Source organism: Aquarana catesbeiana, linkage group LG03, assembly GCF_042186555.1.
Source record: "Aquarana catesbeiana isolate 2022-GZ linkage group LG03, ASM4218655v1, whole genome shotgun sequence".
Taxonomy (NCBI): domain Eukaryota; kingdom Metazoa; phylum Chordata; class Amphibia; order Anura; family Ranidae; genus Aquarana; species Aquarana catesbeiana.
In genome coordinates this window covers 267,847,984-267,865,048 of record NC_133326.1, presented here as the reverse complement: position 1 = coordinate 267,865,048, position 17,065 = coordinate 267,847,984, and the positions used below count along the sequence as shown (strand labels likewise).

The following is a 17,065-nucleotide window of genomic DNA, read 5'->3' as shown; positions in this document are numbered from 1 at the left end:
TCTTTCCTAAATAAAAAACAATATGACCTTGGCCTTCATTTTTCGAGAAGACACTCTTCACCAGTACAACCAAAACGACAATTCACCCAAGGGACTTTTAGTGTGGTACTTAAAATAGAATAGTACAGCAAATGTATATATACAAAATTGATTTCAAATTACATAAAAAACACACATAAATGTTCACACTGTGTGGAAATAAAAAAACACGGGTTCATCAATGTACATTCTGGATGTCAAAATCAATATTCATTTGCAGGAGGTTTAATCTCTATGCATTTCATGGGACAATGCCCACTTATTTATTTCAGGTATTTGTATAGCGCCATCAATTTACGCAGCGCTTTACGTATACATTGTATGTTCACATCAATCCCTACCCTCAAGGAGCTTAAAATCTAAGGTCTTTAACTCACATTCATACATACATATTCTGTACTAGGGCCAATTTAGACAGAATCCAATAAACCTATCAGCATGTCTTTGGAGTGTGGGAGGAAACTGGAGTACCCGGAGGAAACCCATGCAGGCACAGGGAAAAAATGCAAATGTCAGGCAGGTAGTGTTGTGGTTCAGGAGACTGACCCAGTTGGTTTGTATGTGCATTTGAAAGTTACATAGGGTGAAGTCAAAACCACATGGTGAAGATTAAACCGGGTGACATCCAGATCTACAATGCTGGGAAAACCACAGCAGAGTTTGCCCCCCGGAAGCTGAGGGTAAATGGGTGACCTGGAGGCAGGGCTAAATGGCAGGACACCTACTGCAGGACCCCTTGTTGGGAAAAAAACAGTGAGCTAGCCCAATCAGTATATTTGATAAAACTACTTATCCCTTTTATGTACAGTGTAATTCAGAAAGGATGGTGGAAAAGTAAAGCCGATTTATTCATAATGGAAAGAACATAACATGACCTGTATTAACATGAAAAAACACATTACCTGTCCCATGTTTTACCTCTGCACTACAAATGTTTGATGTGACCCCCGTTGATGACAGATGATTGCCATTTTACCATTGTTATCACTCTCGCTACAAGTTTTGCCTTTTGTACCATGACAACAAGAGTCATTTGTTGAAAATTATGAAGGCGGCAAATCTCAAATGATCATTTTTATTTGCTTGCTGATGCCATCATCCCCAGAGGCATGGTGTAGTGCTATGTACACATGGTGGCGACATTGAAGCAAGAGAAGGCTTTTTGTGTGTAGGAATTTGCACAGACAGGGGGTGTTGCTCTGCAGGAAAGAGTGTTGTTTTGGCCTCCGCGATCGCCAGACTCTGTGGGGGTAAACCAAGGAGTGGTGTATGTCTCCCCCCCCCCCCCCCATGCCACAGGACCTAAATGACCTGAGAGGACACATCACAGAAGCAGTGGATTCAGTATCCAAGGACATACTTGTACTGGGACAGAAATGGAGTACCTCTCGAAACCTGTCATGTCACCATTGAACATTTGTAGGGGAGAGGTAAAACTTGGACAGTTAATGCTCGCAAAACATGATGATTCACAGCCCTGTCTAGCTGTTCACAGGATAGGTGAGTTTCCTTCCCCCTGTGTGAACACTGATTTTGTAATGTCTCTTTTACTGCTGGAGTACTGTCACCGAGAAGGCACACGTGCTTTCTCTCAGAACTATCTGCAGATGAGTTTACAACACACATTTTGTTCACTCAGTAGTAACAACACCATGTCCCCCACAAATTGCAACATTCTCCTCACACCCCTGTGTTGTACCTCTTTCCCCAGTGTCTGCACTAGTTTTTGGTGCAGTGCTTCCTTCACTGTCTGCATTACTTTCTCTAGCATTCCCTCCTTCCATTTATTGCCTGACATCTCCCCCTGGTTACTACTTTCTCTGGCAGCCCCACCAATCCATACTTTGTTCTCTGGGACCTGTGCTTCTATTGTCCACATGATATTTTGAGGCATCTCCTCCATTAAGATTATATTCTCTGCCAGCCCTCTTCCCCTGCCATCCACACTTTACCTTCCACACTCCTGTTTTGCAAGTACTGCCCTAACTTATTTTCCTGCACACATTGCCTGCTGTACATACAGTCAACTGTCATTCTCTCCATAATGCTGACTGCCATACTCTGCACTTCTGTTCTGTACATACTAAATGCCATCATAACAAAACCAACCCTCTCCTACAGATACTGGCTCTTATCATGCCGTTTGCACTCCTCTCCTGCTCATACTGCCCCTTGCCATACCCTTTCCTCCCATTTCCTTCACCTAGTGCCCACTGTGAACCCTCCACACTCCTCTTTGCTCTCCAGCAGCTGTTCTACTTAAAAAATAATCTACAAAAGCTGGAGGGGTCAGTCTGTAAGTGTCTGTAATGTATAACGCCCCACGCTGTCTGCCTGCTAAACAGCATGCAAGAAAAACACAAATAGTGGGATTTTTTAAGGTGTCTGATGGCATGAAAACCTTATTGTGCAGGATTTAAGACTCTTATCTTAATAATCAAAGGAGTATCTAGTAATGTAATATTCCTGAAGGTTAGGAAAATATAGTAGTCACTTGAATTTATTTCCTGCCATACTTGAGTAACATGAACGTGTTTTGTGAATGACATGAAGTGAGATATTTGCCTGCAAACCTCTTGGCACTATACTAATGGTTTCTGTCAGTGTTCCTGCCAACATGGCTGTCATTTGATCATCTTGTTCCCTTTTGTCTATAACAAAATGATCAGTTAGTGTCCAGTTGCTTAGAGATTTTGCGCTGTGTGTGTGTAAAATATATATATATATATATATATATATATATATATATATATATATATAAAATATGTGTGTCTATATCTCTGCATGTTTCAGTTGGTTTTAGGTGCTTGTTTTTGCCCTCTGCATGGGAAACTTACACAGCCAATCGGCATTCAGTTGTCACGAGTTTTGCAGAAATTGTGTGCAAAGTTTGGGCCACCCTTAGACTTTACATGCTTGGTTGTTTAAAACAACACGTCAAAGGCCTTCAGTTGAAACTTGTGCATTGGTGGCTTTTTTTTCTTTATGGTAATCTCCTGTTTGATTTCCTCTCGCCTCATAATGGCGTCCCATTCTGTTGTGTTGAAAATAAAGAGATAAAACTTATTAAAGATCCTATCTCACACTTTAATAACACTCCAGGTAGTCCCTGCACAAGTGGAATAAGAAAATTCATTCTTTGCCCCTAGCAGAACAATTGCTGATTATATCACTATGATTGCATTTAGTTCAGGAGAGTAATATGTGGCCGATGGAATAGAGCTGTGTACCAGAATAAACATATTGTTTTATGCAGGTAGTCTACTGAGGCCTCCTCTGCCTTTGTTATCTATCATGTCTGCTCTTCTGAGGCAAATAATAATAATGTCTTTTTTTGGTACTATTTGCCGACAGCTATGATTTTGGCTATAGATTGTACAAGGATACTTTGTCCTCTGCAGTTAGTCTGTTAAAGTACCTACAGATATATCCATTGACTGAATTGTACGATTGTCTTTTTTGTGTTAATGATTTGGGGGGGAAAGAAACCCCAGCTTATTGTTCTTGGGGGCAATGGCTATCAGTTATGCTCAATATTTTTTATTTTTTTTTGGATGTGCCTTCTGATAATGTTTTGCATCAGGTAATGCCAGTGATGGGGTTGTTTTGTCATACAGCCTGCTGGGGTGATCATAACTTTTACTGAAGTAATTAGTTGATATTTAGGATTGAGTGTGGTTGATATTAGAGGTCTGGTTGTCAAGTAGGTATTGCTTTCAACTTTTTGTTCTTCTAAGCTCAGTTTGTATCAAGTCACCACGTCATAATACCTCCATCAGTAAGAAAAAAAAAAATTGACAATTTTTTTTTGTTTTAATTTATTTATTTTGCCATAAAGTTTATATTGTCCCAATGCTTCAAATTTATACTGTACAGTTTCTTGAAAAAGTATTCATACCCCTTGAAATTCTCCACATTTTTTTGATGTTACAACCAAAAATATAAATGTATTTTTTATTGGGTTTTTATGTGATCGAACAACACAAAGTGACACATTATTGTGAAGTGATAGAAAAATAATAAATGGTTTTTAAAATTTGTTACAAAAACCTGAAAAGTGTGGCATGCATTTGTAATCAGCCCCTCTGAGTCAATCCTTTTTGTAGAACCACCTTTCGCCGCAACTACACCTGCAAGTCTTTTTGGGGATGTCTCTACCACCTTTGCACATCTACAGAGTGACATTTTTGCCCATTCTTCTTTGCAAAATAGCTCAAGCTCTGTCAGATTGGATGGGGAGCGTCTGTGAACAGCAATTTTCAAGTCTTGCCACAGATTCTCAATTGGATTTAGGTCTGGACTTTGACTGGGCCATTCTAACACATGAATATGATCTGATCTAAGACCCCTTTCACACTGGGGCATTTTTCAGGCACTTTAGCATAAAAAAAAGCGCCTGAAAGAAGCCTTATCTGCAGTCCCAATGTGAAAGCCCGAGCCCTTTCACACTACCAGCGCCTGAAAAACGCTGGTAAAGAGCTGCTTAGGACCCACTTTCACACTGAGGCGTTTTTCTGGCGCTGGCAGCGTGAAAGGGCTCGGGCCAATCGGTGCACTCAGCCCGGTGGCAAAAAACATGAAAGCGCTGCAAAGAAGCTGCTTGCAGGACTTTTTTTGACACTCTGCCAGCGCAGCGCCCCAGTGTGAAAGCACTCGGGCTTTCACATTGGGATTGCAGATGAGGCTTCTTTCAGGCGCTTTTTTTAACGCCTGAAAAACACCCCAGTGTGAAAGGGGTCTAAGCCATTCCATTGTAGCTCTGACTGTATGTTTAGGGTCGTGGTCTTGCTGGAAGGTGAACCTCCTCCCCAGTCTCAAGTCTTTTGCAGACTCTAACAGGTTTTCTTCCAAGATTGCCCTGTATTTGGCTCCATCCATCTTCCAGCTTTGACCAGCTTCCCTGTCCCTGCTGAAGAAAAGCATCCCTACAACATGATGCTGCCGCCACCACCATGTTTCACGGTGGAGATGGTGTGTTCAGGGTGATCTGCAGTGTTAGTTTTCTGCCACACATAGCTTTTTGCTTTTAGGCCAAAAAGTTAAATTTTGCATGACTAATAGTTGTCCTGTGGACAGATTCTCCCACCTGAGCTGTGGATCTCTGCAGCTCCTCCGGAGTTACCATGGGCCTCTTGACTGCTTCTCTGATTAATGGTCTCCTTGCCCGGCCAGTCAGTTTAGGTGGACGGCCATGTCTTGGTAGGTTTGCAGTTGTGTCATACTTTTTTTTTTTTTTTTTTCCCCATTTTTGAATGATGAATTTTACAGTCCTCTGTGAGATGTTGAAAGCTTGGGATATTTTTTTATTACCTAACCTTGCTTTAAACTTCTCCACAACTTTATCCCTGGCATGTCTGATGTTTTCCTTGGCCTTCATGATGCTGTTTGTTCACCAAGGTATTCTAACAAACCTCTGAAGGCTTCAAAGAACAGCTGTATTTATACTGAGATTAAATTACACACAGGTTGACTCTCTTTTTACTAATTAGGTGACATCTGAAGACAATTGGTTCCACTAGATTTTAGTTAGGGGTATCAGAGTAAAGGGGGCTGATTACAAATGCACGCCACATATTTCAAGGGGTATGAATACTTTTTCAGGCACTGTACATATGCAGAAATGAAAATGAAAATTGCTGTTCTTGCATGTGGCCAGAGCTCTGCTTCTTCCACCTTTGTTCCACCTTAAGCTGTTTTGTCACTTAGTTCCTGGCAGTCAATCCTCAAGGTGCAGATGGCAACCAGTTTCAAGATGGCTGCATAGGAAATTAGGCAGCGGAATGGTTTCCTGAAGCTGGTACCTGCAGCTTTCCTGCGAATTTGCTGCGCTTAGCCGTAGACTTGTATTATATCCTGCAGGTTTCGTGCACTGAAAGCGCACCAAAACTCCCAAATGCACAAGTTTTGGTACGCTTTCAGAAAGTGCACCACACCTACAGGATATAATAGAAGTCTATGACAAAGTGCAGCTAACCAAAAAGGTCGCAGATGCACTGTGCTGCATCCGCGGTGCAGGTAAACCGCAGCACATCAGTTTGAAAACAGCCTTTATAGGGGGGTCAGAACAGTAAGGGTTAATTTACATTTGTAGTTTGGGGGTTGGTAAAAGCCCATAGTTAAGACGCGCTTTTACCACCACTGCCCCAACCACACCCCCTTTAGCTTCAGTGGCTAGGGGTGTACACATCTCGCAGCCCTCAAGAGTTGTATGACCTGTTATGGTTGGTGGGTGTAGCACCTGCCAAGCATGTCCCATTCAAGTAAATGAGTCCGCTCTGCAAGTGTCCTGCAACCTTGTGCAACACAACAAACAAGGGCTTAAAGCAGGCAGCGTTGTATATATGTATAACATTAAAAAAAACACTGACTTTTGTTAGGCAAAGCAGCTCAATGGAAAACCATTACAGCCAATTGAGACAGATTGCAAAGTTTGGAAACATTTATTACTGGGGGGAAAAAAATCGCTCTAATTGGTCAGGGTCAGATTTTGTAGTTGCAAGTTCAGACTTAAGAGCAGAAAGGAGGAATTTTATGAGTTGGTCTGTATCTTTTGTAATAAAGTCTCATGATGGTATTGCTTTGCCATATGCCAGAATTGATAAATGTCCCCCTATGTACTTAACTTACCTGAAATATGTAATTATATTAGCCTCTCACAACTCCTTGCAAATCAGAAGTTATGTTGAAACTACAGGTAACAGCACTGTGAGAAAATTAGACTTGCGTAGTTGTTTTGTACAATTCTGTTATTCTGATATGTTTCAGGAAATGGGGACCAAAGGTGTTTTTTTATGCAGGCTTTACAGGGGTGTCACAGGGAGCACATCATGTATTCAGGCTTATTCATTAGCCAGTGAAAAGGGTTGTGGAAAGAAGACCACACAGGAAGCTGCAGAGCCTGCAGGCTTTAAATAGTGGTGCCACACTAAGCCCATATAGTGTGGCAGATGAATGTGAATCCCTACATTAACGCAGCGCAGCTGCAATCATGATTATACCTCTTCTACATATCACTAGTTTTAAGTGTTTGAAACCATATATTTCTGGGGAAGTAGTGAGATCTAAGTATATATATATATATATATATATATATATATATATATATATATATATATATATATATATTCCGCGCTCCACCAACAAAATAGCTGCTAGCAATAAAGGGAGATGCACAATCTCCCTTTATTGCTGATAAATAAAAAAACATATTTGCAGAGCTGCCGACAAGTTAAACCAAGTAGTCCATAAGTATAAAGGTCCATAAGTATAAAGGTCCATATAAAGTACGGCGCTCCTTTTTAAAATGTGCACAAATAGAAGAAATGACAACTCACCAGAAGGAGGTGCTATTTTACTCAAGAGAACAGCCCACACACTTAATGCAATACAATGCAATTGTAATTCTTCATGTTAATCCACATCTGGTATCAAATGTCACCCCCTCAAAACCATGTGCAGTCATATCCATCCATACAAACAGAAAAATCTCATAGTGTAATAATTAGTACATATTCAGTGGAAATACTGTTGAATCCATTCATCCCCACATGCAATGCAAACTCACCAGAGGCTGTATATTGCCATACAGTATACAGCGTTGTTGATCAACAGGGATAAATTGATGGATCCGGATAGTCCAGGACTCTCATTCAGATATCTTTAGGGGACATATAGCCGCTCACACCACCCAATGATCTCATTAAGCAAAAGAAATAAAGTATCATAGTGAAGTAGTTTTTATTGAAACGGCTTTAAAATCAATACACCAGCCAGAAAAAACACCAGTATAAGACAGTAAAATAACCAGATAATGCTATTTTTATGTTTAATGAAATATAAGAATGAGCCATTTGACCTGCTATGTTACTGTACTTTACTACATTGCTTTAAAGAGGAACTTCACTGCCTCCACCCTCCATGTTTTTTCCCCCCCTCCACCTTTTTTTTTTTTTTTTAATGCATTGTTTACCTTCACACCTGGCCAGTGAAAGCCAACACTGTGATCTGTTGTGTTGTTGCCACATGCCTTGTCCGATGCCACCATCGGAAGGAAGGATCCAGATCCCTTTTCTTGGTTCAGGAAGCCCAGCCCCCCCCCCCTTTTTTTTTTTTATTATAAGTCACAGATTTAAAAATGTGTATCTTACTTTTTTTTATTTTTTTGGTTTTGAGCAGAGTAGGGAGGGAGGGGTCACGATCCCCGTAGGTTTATTTTTTTTGCTGTCTGTACCATTGGGGACATTTCCATTCACATTCTGTCCCAGAGGCACAACAGGAAGTGAGATCAAGTCTCTTAAAGGGAGGGAAATTACCCTCTTAGGCGGTTGTAACTGGAACAACTGTCTCCACAACTGGTCACAGTGGTCAAAGGAATAGAGGGGTGAATCTCCCCAGTGGGGCCACAGAGTGCAGTAAAAACTTTTGATAGAGATTCTCTTTCCTACTCTATCCAAAACAATTTTTTTATATATATATATATATATATATATATATATATATGATACAATATACATGTTATGATTTTTTTAATTTCAGTAACACATTTTTAACCCCCCCCTTTTTTTTTCTTATAGATCAGATCAAGATGGTCGAATTCTTCTTGTGGATAGCCAAAACAGGAGTCTTTCCCAATCTTTTGAAAACCTCCATGAAGAGCCGACTGATGGTTTACTACAGGTAAAAATCCATTAATTTACTAATGTTTGAAACATGGCTTAGAATATCTTTATTCAATTGCTTTATAATTGCACGTAAAATACATTTTTTATGTTTTCTTCACTATGCGGCTTATTATTCTTTGTAGTTTAGGCTTTTTAGGGACTTTTAAATGATGGTCATTTATATTTTCAGATTACACATGTCCTTATTTTCTCATATTATAAAGCTGCTCATTGTTCTTGGCATCATGCCTCCAGATCCTGTAAATTGTTTGGATGTCTGGCATGAAATGCATCTTTAAGATCTCCACACAGTGACTCAATAATGTTGAGGTCAGGAGATTAAGATTGCCACTCTAGAACCTTTGCTTTTCTCTGCTGTGCCATTTTAAGGGGAACTTGATCCTATGGGGTTGATTTACTAAAACTGGAGAGTGCTAAATCTGGTGCAGCTGTGCATGGTATCCAAGCCGCTTCTAACTTCAGCTTGTTCAATTAAGTTTTGACAAAACCTGGAATCTGATTGGTTTCTATGCAGAACTGCATCAGATTTTGCACTCTCCAGTTTTAGTAAATCAACCTGTTTCAGATAATTATCATGTTGGAAAGTCAAAATGCGCCCAATGAGCAGCATTCAGGCTGATAAATGTAAATTCTCCTCCAGTATTTTCTCATAATATGCTACGTTCATCTTTCCACCTCGACACTCCAGTCAGCGCTGGAGGGGCAGAGTGGACCTAAAACTAAGCGATCAGTGGTCATGTGATTGTCCAATTCTTGGTCATAGAGCTAATGTGAGACAGCTGCAGCATCACACCGATGCTACAGCATAGAGGTGAGTTTATAAGATTGTTTTGTTCAACAGTACAATTTCGTGTCCATAGAACAATTAAAATAAGGCACATATAACCAGTAGCTGTCGACCTTTTACTATATAGCCAATCCATGTCCCAGCTCAGTCCCAACCATGGAAATTTTAGCATAGTCTAGCCCAGAACAAACTATCTTCATCTGTTCCTATTAGGGCCTATTAAAAGATGAATTTCATGATGACTGCATTAGTTCCAAAGTGTATATTTACTATAATTGCACTACCCAAAGGGAATATAGGAAGGACAATCACGAAATGTTTGTGATAAAATGGGGATTGGGCAGCCAATCACCCAATCATTTACTATATTTGAAAGTTCCAGAGTTAGGTTGGGAGTAGGCCATTTTATGTGGATAAGATTTTAAGACATTTCTTGTATCTAACAAAATAGTCATTTTTTATTGGTCATTGTTCGACAACTAAAAATCTCAGAAGTTAAAGGAATTTAATTGATTTGGGCCTCCATTATCAGTTAAGTGAGTTTGTTTTGAAGGGAAACATAAATGCTAGTTTACTGCCTTTTATTTTCCTTGGCTATACAGCAGGTTTTTTAAGTTGTCTAATAATATGTACATTTTTGTTCACAGAAACTTAAGAAGGACCCATATGCTGCCACAATGATAAACTTTTCCAAAGTTACAAACTTCTTTGTTGACACTTTACGAGGTACTGATCCAGCAACACACCGCAGGCCTCCTCAGGAAATGGCTGATTTCCTTGTTGATGCAATTCCTGATTTAAAAATAAATCAACAAGAAGAATCAGGGTTTGAAGTAATAACTCGTGTAAGTATTGATGTCTTTAATTTTTTGTCTTGCTGTAGGCCATAAAATACAGCAAAGAAGATTGTAAAGCTGCCCAGAGCCATAAACATATTCCCATTTAGCTGCTGAGGATGATGTATCCAGACACCAGACTGTCGCAAAGATTCTCTGTGCAAGGTTTTGAGTTATTTAGCCTGGTCTGGTGCCATAGGGATCCGTGGGGTATTGACAGTCAATTTGTCTCCACTTCCCTGGGCAATAAGAGGTTGCATTAGTATGGCTTGTCTCATTTTACGTCTTATTTTCTTGACCCAGTCCAGGTTTTAGATAGTCTGACTCCAGACTAATGTTTTTTTTTTTTTTTTTTTTTTTTTATTCAGTGCATCTTAAGAGAGCTATCAGTCATAATATAGACCTATAAACCCTTTTTTCTTCAGACAACGCGTTTTTTTTTTATATACATAAATGTGTGTATTTTTGTCCACAGTTTATAAAATGGATATGTATTACTGATATATGCAATGATTATCCGTTTTACCTATTTGATCACCACTGTTTATACAAACGTTGGTTTTTTATGGACAATGTGTTTTTGTGTGAATGGCTAAAGTGGAATTCCAATCAAATTCTGACTAAGGCTAAATCTACTCCCACTCCCATTCTAAGACTGTTCTATCTACACTGTAAAAGTTGTGTATACTTGCCTATTCTGAAGCCGCATCGGTCTGGTCTCATGATCGCGTTCCAGTTCCAGCTTTGGTGTAGAGGAGAGGCAGCAACAGATGCAAAGCCTGGGCAGTGGCATCACTCATAGGCTTACTATGGGGCATCGGTTGTTGGCTTTCCCTCTTCCCACACTGAAGCTTGACATGTGACCGGACTGGAGCGGCTTCGGAATAGGTTTGTATACACACCTTTTATTTTACAGTGTAGCTGGAGTAGGCTTAGAATTGGGGTGGGAGTAGAATTTGACTGAAATGGCACTTTAATATCAATATATCCGCTGATCATTTGTTATACTGATTGCTTGTCACTGTACATTGTTTGGGATAATGCTTTATACTTGCATTTATATATTTAACATTTCAGATTTTTATCTTTTATTTTAATTAATTAATTTTTTTTATTTTATCACACAGTTTATTGGTATTATTCATTTTTTAATATCTTGTACAGCTGCTAGGATGGGGTTTTATGGCATTAATTATTTTATCGAAGCAAATAATTTTTTATTTAATTAAAGATTGATATGCTGTAAGAGGCTGCCAGACACGAGGTACAGTGCCTTGAAAAAGTATTTATGCTCCTTGAAATTTTTCACATTTTGTCATGTTACAACCAAAAATGTAAATGTAATTTATTGGGATTTTATATGATAGACCAACACAAAGTGGCACATAATTGTGAAGTGGAAGGAAAAAATGATAAACGGTTTTTATTTTTATTTTTTACAAATATGTGAGAGGTGTGGTGTGCATTTGTATTCAGCCCCCTTTTACTCTGATACCCATAACTAAAATCTAGTGGAACCAGTTGCCTTCAGAAGTCACCTAATTAGTAAATAGAGTCCAACTGTGTGTAATTTAATCTCAGTATAAATACAGCTGTTCTGTGAAGCCCTCAGAAATTTGTTAGATAACCTTAATGAACAAACAGCATCATGAAGGCCAAGGAACACACCAGACAGGTCAGGGATTAAGTTGTGGAAAAGTTTAAAGCAGGGTTAGGTCATAAAAAAAATAACCCAAGCTTTGAACATCTTGCAGAGCACTGTTCAATCCATCATCCGAAAATGGAAAGAGTATAGCACAACTGCAAACCTACCAAGACCTGGCCGTCCACCTAAACTGACAGGCAGGGCATGTGGAGCATTAACGGGAGAAGCAGCCAAGAGGCCCATGGTAACTCTGATGAGCTGCAGAGATCCACAGCTCAGGTGGGAGTATCTGTCCACGGGACAACTATTAGTCGTACACTCCACGAATCTGGCCTTTATGGAAGAGTGGCAAGAAGAAAACCATTGTTGAAAAAAAGCTATAAGAAGTCCCGTTTGCAGTTTGTGAGAATCCATGTGGGGACACAGCAAACATTTGGAAGAAGGTGCTCTGGTCAGATGAGATCAAAATTGAACTTTTTGGCCTAAAAGCAAAACACTATGTGTAGCGGAAAACTAACACTGCACATCACCCTGAACACACCATCCCGACCATGAAACATGGTGGTGGCAGCATCATATTGTAGGGATGTTTTTCTTCAGCAGGGACAGGGAAGCTGGTCAGAGTTGATGGGAAGATGGATGGAGCCTAATACAGGGCAATCTTAGAAGAAAACCTGTTAGTCTGCAAAAGACTTGAGACTTGGGCAGGGGTTCACCTTCCAGCAGGACAACAACCCTAAACATACAGCCAGAGCTACAATGGAATGGTTTAGATCAAAGCATATTTATTAGTGTTAGAATGGCCCAGTGAAAGTCCACCCCTAAATCCAATTGAGAATCTGTGGTAAGACTTGAAAAGTGCTGTTCACAGACACTCTCCATCCAATCTGACAGAGCTTGAGCTATTTTGCAAAGAATGGGCAAAAATTTCACTCTCTAGATGTGCAAAGCTGGTAGAGACATCCCCAAAAAAGTCTTGCAGCTGTAATTGCAGCGAAAGGTGGTTCTACAAAGTATTGACGCGGGGGGCTGAATAAAAATGCATGCCACACTTTCCACATATTTTATTTGTAAAAAATTTTGAAATCCATTTATCATTTTCCTTCCATGGCACAATTATGTGCCACTTTGTGTTGGTCTATCATATGACATCGCAATAAAATACATTTACGTTTTTGGCTGTAACATGACAAAATGTGGAAAATTTCAAGGGGTGGGAATACTTTTTCAAGGCACTGTACATGTTACAACAGACTGCTTGAGATCATGTCCATTACATTCAGAGCTCCCTTCAGCTCCCTTTAAAAATTTACTGGCACCATATTTGATCTTTTCTCACCAGTAAAGAAAAACACACAGAAAAAAGAATGGACAAAAAGTGAATAAGTGTGAAAGAAATAAACCAAGTTGTTTAGCTAGTGAAATCCAAGGAATATTTTTCGTAACTGTCCTTAAGTAAGCATATCAGCATGGAAAACAGACTAATACCCAGGGCTGTAGATGGTATTTAGTATCATGACTTGTCCACATGCTGCCATGTTTGATGTTTTTCTAAATAAAGTTGACATATCCTGGAGCTGTGAGATACCTATGCATGTCTTATAAGAAAAAGTAGGGGCCTTATCATTTGCTAGACTTTTATTTTAGGTGTTTTGAAGCTTTCAGATGTTACACATGTTACTATTGAACCTCCATTTCCCTATACACATTTCAAAAGTAACTTTGAAAATTCAGCTTTTTACTTTATTTAGTTAATATAACAGGTACTAGTCTGAAACATTTACTTTCAAGGCCACATTGCTGTCAGTTTTCTGTTTAAGATGGAGGGAAAAGGTAATTTGGGATTTGGTGCTGCAAATGCCTATTGTAAATAGAGTCTTAAACAGCAACAAACCGTTGCAGGTTGTCAAGTGAGATAGTATATGTCTTTAATATCTCATCTGTTGTAGGAGGCAGTTACATCTTTCATGGTGACTTATTGTCATGCTCTGCTGTAAATCAGGGGTTAGTTTTCACTTTTTGTTAAGACTTGTTGTCTGTAAACTCCCATTTAATAGCATCAATAAACAGATTTTCAAGTGTCTGTATAATAGGAACATTAACTGTTTATCTTGGGTTGAGCTGAGTGAATATACTGATATATAGATTATAACAGACATATATTTTAACAGAATGACAAAACCCCAGATGTGCGAAGTCAGTCTTCACCTTCTGTGTTAAACATAAAAAAGTTGTAAGCTGCTTGGCCTTTTCAGGCTTTAATAAATCTTGCAATAATTAGATTTTCTTTGATACTGTATATATTAATGTGGATATAGCCATGTTTTTGGATTTACATACATCTTTCCATAGCTGAATTATTTAATACCTTCTCCTCTGTTCTGATGTATTTTAGAAATCCTTTTACGGAAATGATGCAAGACATTGGCTTCACTCTGTTTCTCAATGTTCAAGTCTTGTGGTCTCACAAAACTCTATAACTATTCATCAAATTCTCAGCAAGGTCTTTTTTTTTACCAGAATAGCATGCATTGAGTTAACACACAAACCTTGAGCAGACAGCGGTGACTGACTAACCAGTTCTTTGCTTAGGGAGCCCTGAGGACCGAGCGATCGGCGGTGTTTGATCACTCAGTTCTCAGTGTTAGAGCCAGTGGGGGACAGATGCAGCATCGGATCGATCTGATTCTTTTAAAAAAAAAAAAAACACTTTTAAAGCTGAGTTTGTCTGCATGTGTACCATATTTGCTAGACATTCCTCCTTTTTCAGTTATTGTTCAAGTAAACGTTTTACTTTGCACTATCAATTTATAGCTTAATTCTTTTAGATTGATGTTGGAACTCGCCCAGAAGTCCACCGAAGAGATCCAGTTTCAACTTCTGAATGGGACAGCCATATGGATTCAGAAGGAAGAATTCAGAATGTGGACCACCTAAAGACAATGATATTTAAAGGGGTGCGTCACTTTAAAAATGTATTCATGTGCTTTCCTTTGAAATATTGTTTTCCATTTAAGTGTGTTCCTGGATGTGTTCTAACTGTAGGGGAGATGGGCTCACTACAACATGACAGAGATCACTGCTCCCGATGACAGGGAGCTGTAGCTCCCTGTCATGTTGCTAGGCAGAACAGGGAAATGCCTTGTTTACATAGGCATCTCTCCGTTCTGCCTCTCTTCGCTGCAATCGCGGGCCGCCGGCGAACATCGAGTTTGCGGGACCCGCGGGCATGCCCGCCCGCTAGGCGGCAAATTCAAAGGGATGTACGGGTACGCCCTTTGTGCCTGCCCATCCCATACTGCCCACGTAAACCGGTGTGCGGCGGTCGGCAAGTGGTTAAAAAGACCCTGTCACCCTTCCCACACAGGGCAATGTGACAGTGTGTTTGTAAAGCCCCTCTCCGTTACACTCACCTTACCAGTGCTACCTTATAGTTCCTGTCTCGGTCCAAGACCAATGTAATGGCTGCTGTTGAATGAAAGGGATCAATCAGAGACTTCACTCCTTTGAATAGGACATTGTCATTTGGCTGTTAGATATAACTGTCACTTGGGGGGAGGCATCATCACGTTTTCCTTTAGAGGCAGGAATGGTGAGGTAGCTGTACTCACCTTTATCAGCACTCCCTTACACAAATATTAGGACGTGGAGCTAGATCAAGAATAATATTCAAATGATGTTGAACTAGAAGGCCTGGTACGCAGTCTCTGCTCTAATTTTTCCCAAAGGTGTTCTATCGGGTTGTGGTCAGGATTCATCCATGTACGGATGGACCTTGCTTTGTGCACTGGTGCGCAGTCATTTTGTAACAGGAATGCGCCATCCCCAAACTGTTCCCACAAAGTTGGAAGCATGAAATTGTCCAAAATGTCTTGGTATGCTGACGCCTTAGGGGCCAAGTCCAATCCCTGAAAAACAATCCCATCGTAATCCCCCCTCCATAATCCCACACAATAATCCCCCCTCCATAAAATGATTTGGAGGGGTGGCTCAATACTTTTTGGCAATATTGTGTGGATGAGCGAGTTTGGGGTGGAGGAACTTGACAGTCCTGACCTCAACCTGATGGAACACCTTTGGGATGAATTAAAGCGGGAACTGCGAGCCAGGCCTTCTCGCAGAGTTGGCAGAGTTTCTCGAAGATAAAGAGGACATACCGGTTATAGTGGTGGGGGACTTTAACAAAGTTATTGATAAGAGCAAAGATCGATTCCCCCCAGGGAAACAATCTGACAAAGTTTCTGATGGATGGCTGGCCCAATTTATGGAAGAACTGGGATTGTGTGATGTCTGGAGAACCCAAAACCCAATGAGGCAGCAATACTCATGTCTCTCTAGTTCATATGCAACAATGTCAAGAATAGACATGGCTTTTGGAAACGGGGATTTGGTACAGTTGGTAAAAAGCATAGTATACGCTGCTAGGGGAGTGTCTGACCATTCACCATTAATAATGATGATTCAGTTGGAAGGTCTGAACCCCCCCGAGAGCATGGAGTATAAGTCCATTTTGGTTGGAGTTAATGAGGGAACCGACAGAGGTAACATTAAAATTAAAGGAATTTGTAACATTGAATAAGAAGGGCTCCGCAAGTGCCGGGATAGTGTGGGATACTTTGAAGGCTTTCCTCAAAGGGTTAATAATAACAGGTTGTGAAGATCAAAAGGTGGTCCAGGGAGTGGGAGGAGGTCACTGGGAGGGAAGCTGTGGAGTCTGAAAATCAGTATGTGGTAGATCCAACCCCGGAAAAAAAAGAGAGGTGGCTTAAAAGTCAACAAAAATACCATAACATCATTACTAGAAAGGCAGAAAATAAGCGTCTTTTTCAATCCCAACGTACCTTTGCTGAGGGGGAGTGTGCAGGCCATTCTTTCCCCATCAGTAATCACAGCCATTAGGATGCCAGGGGGAGAAATTACTTTTCGGACCCCTGAAATACTTGACGCATTTAGGCAGTACTACGCGAACCTATACAAATCCAGGAGCGGAGAAGTGGCAAGAGATATGGATACCTTCTTTAGGGGGATTGAGGTATCAGCTCTTTCACAAAGGGAAAAAAATGAGCTAGAAGCCCCC

The 17,065-nt window shown here is 40.2% G+C and overlaps 1 protein-coding gene across 1 annotated transcript in view; it reads left to right on the top strand.

Moving 5' to 3' along the window:
- Nucleotides 1-17,065, top strand: part of TBC1D15 (TBC1 domain family member 15) — a 186,881-nt gene that overhangs the window by 86,374 nt on the left and 83,442 nt on the right. Inside the window, exons 6-8 of the mRNA XM_073620035.1 lie at nucleotides 8,613-8,715; nucleotides 10,155-10,352; nucleotides 14,817-14,945. Coding sequence (XP_073476136.1) covers nucleotides 8,613-8,715; nucleotides 10,155-10,352; nucleotides 14,817-14,945 — 430 coding nt within the window. The remainder of the gene's footprint in view (nucleotides 1-8,612; nucleotides 8,716-10,154; nucleotides 10,353-14,816; nucleotides 14,946-17,065) is intronic.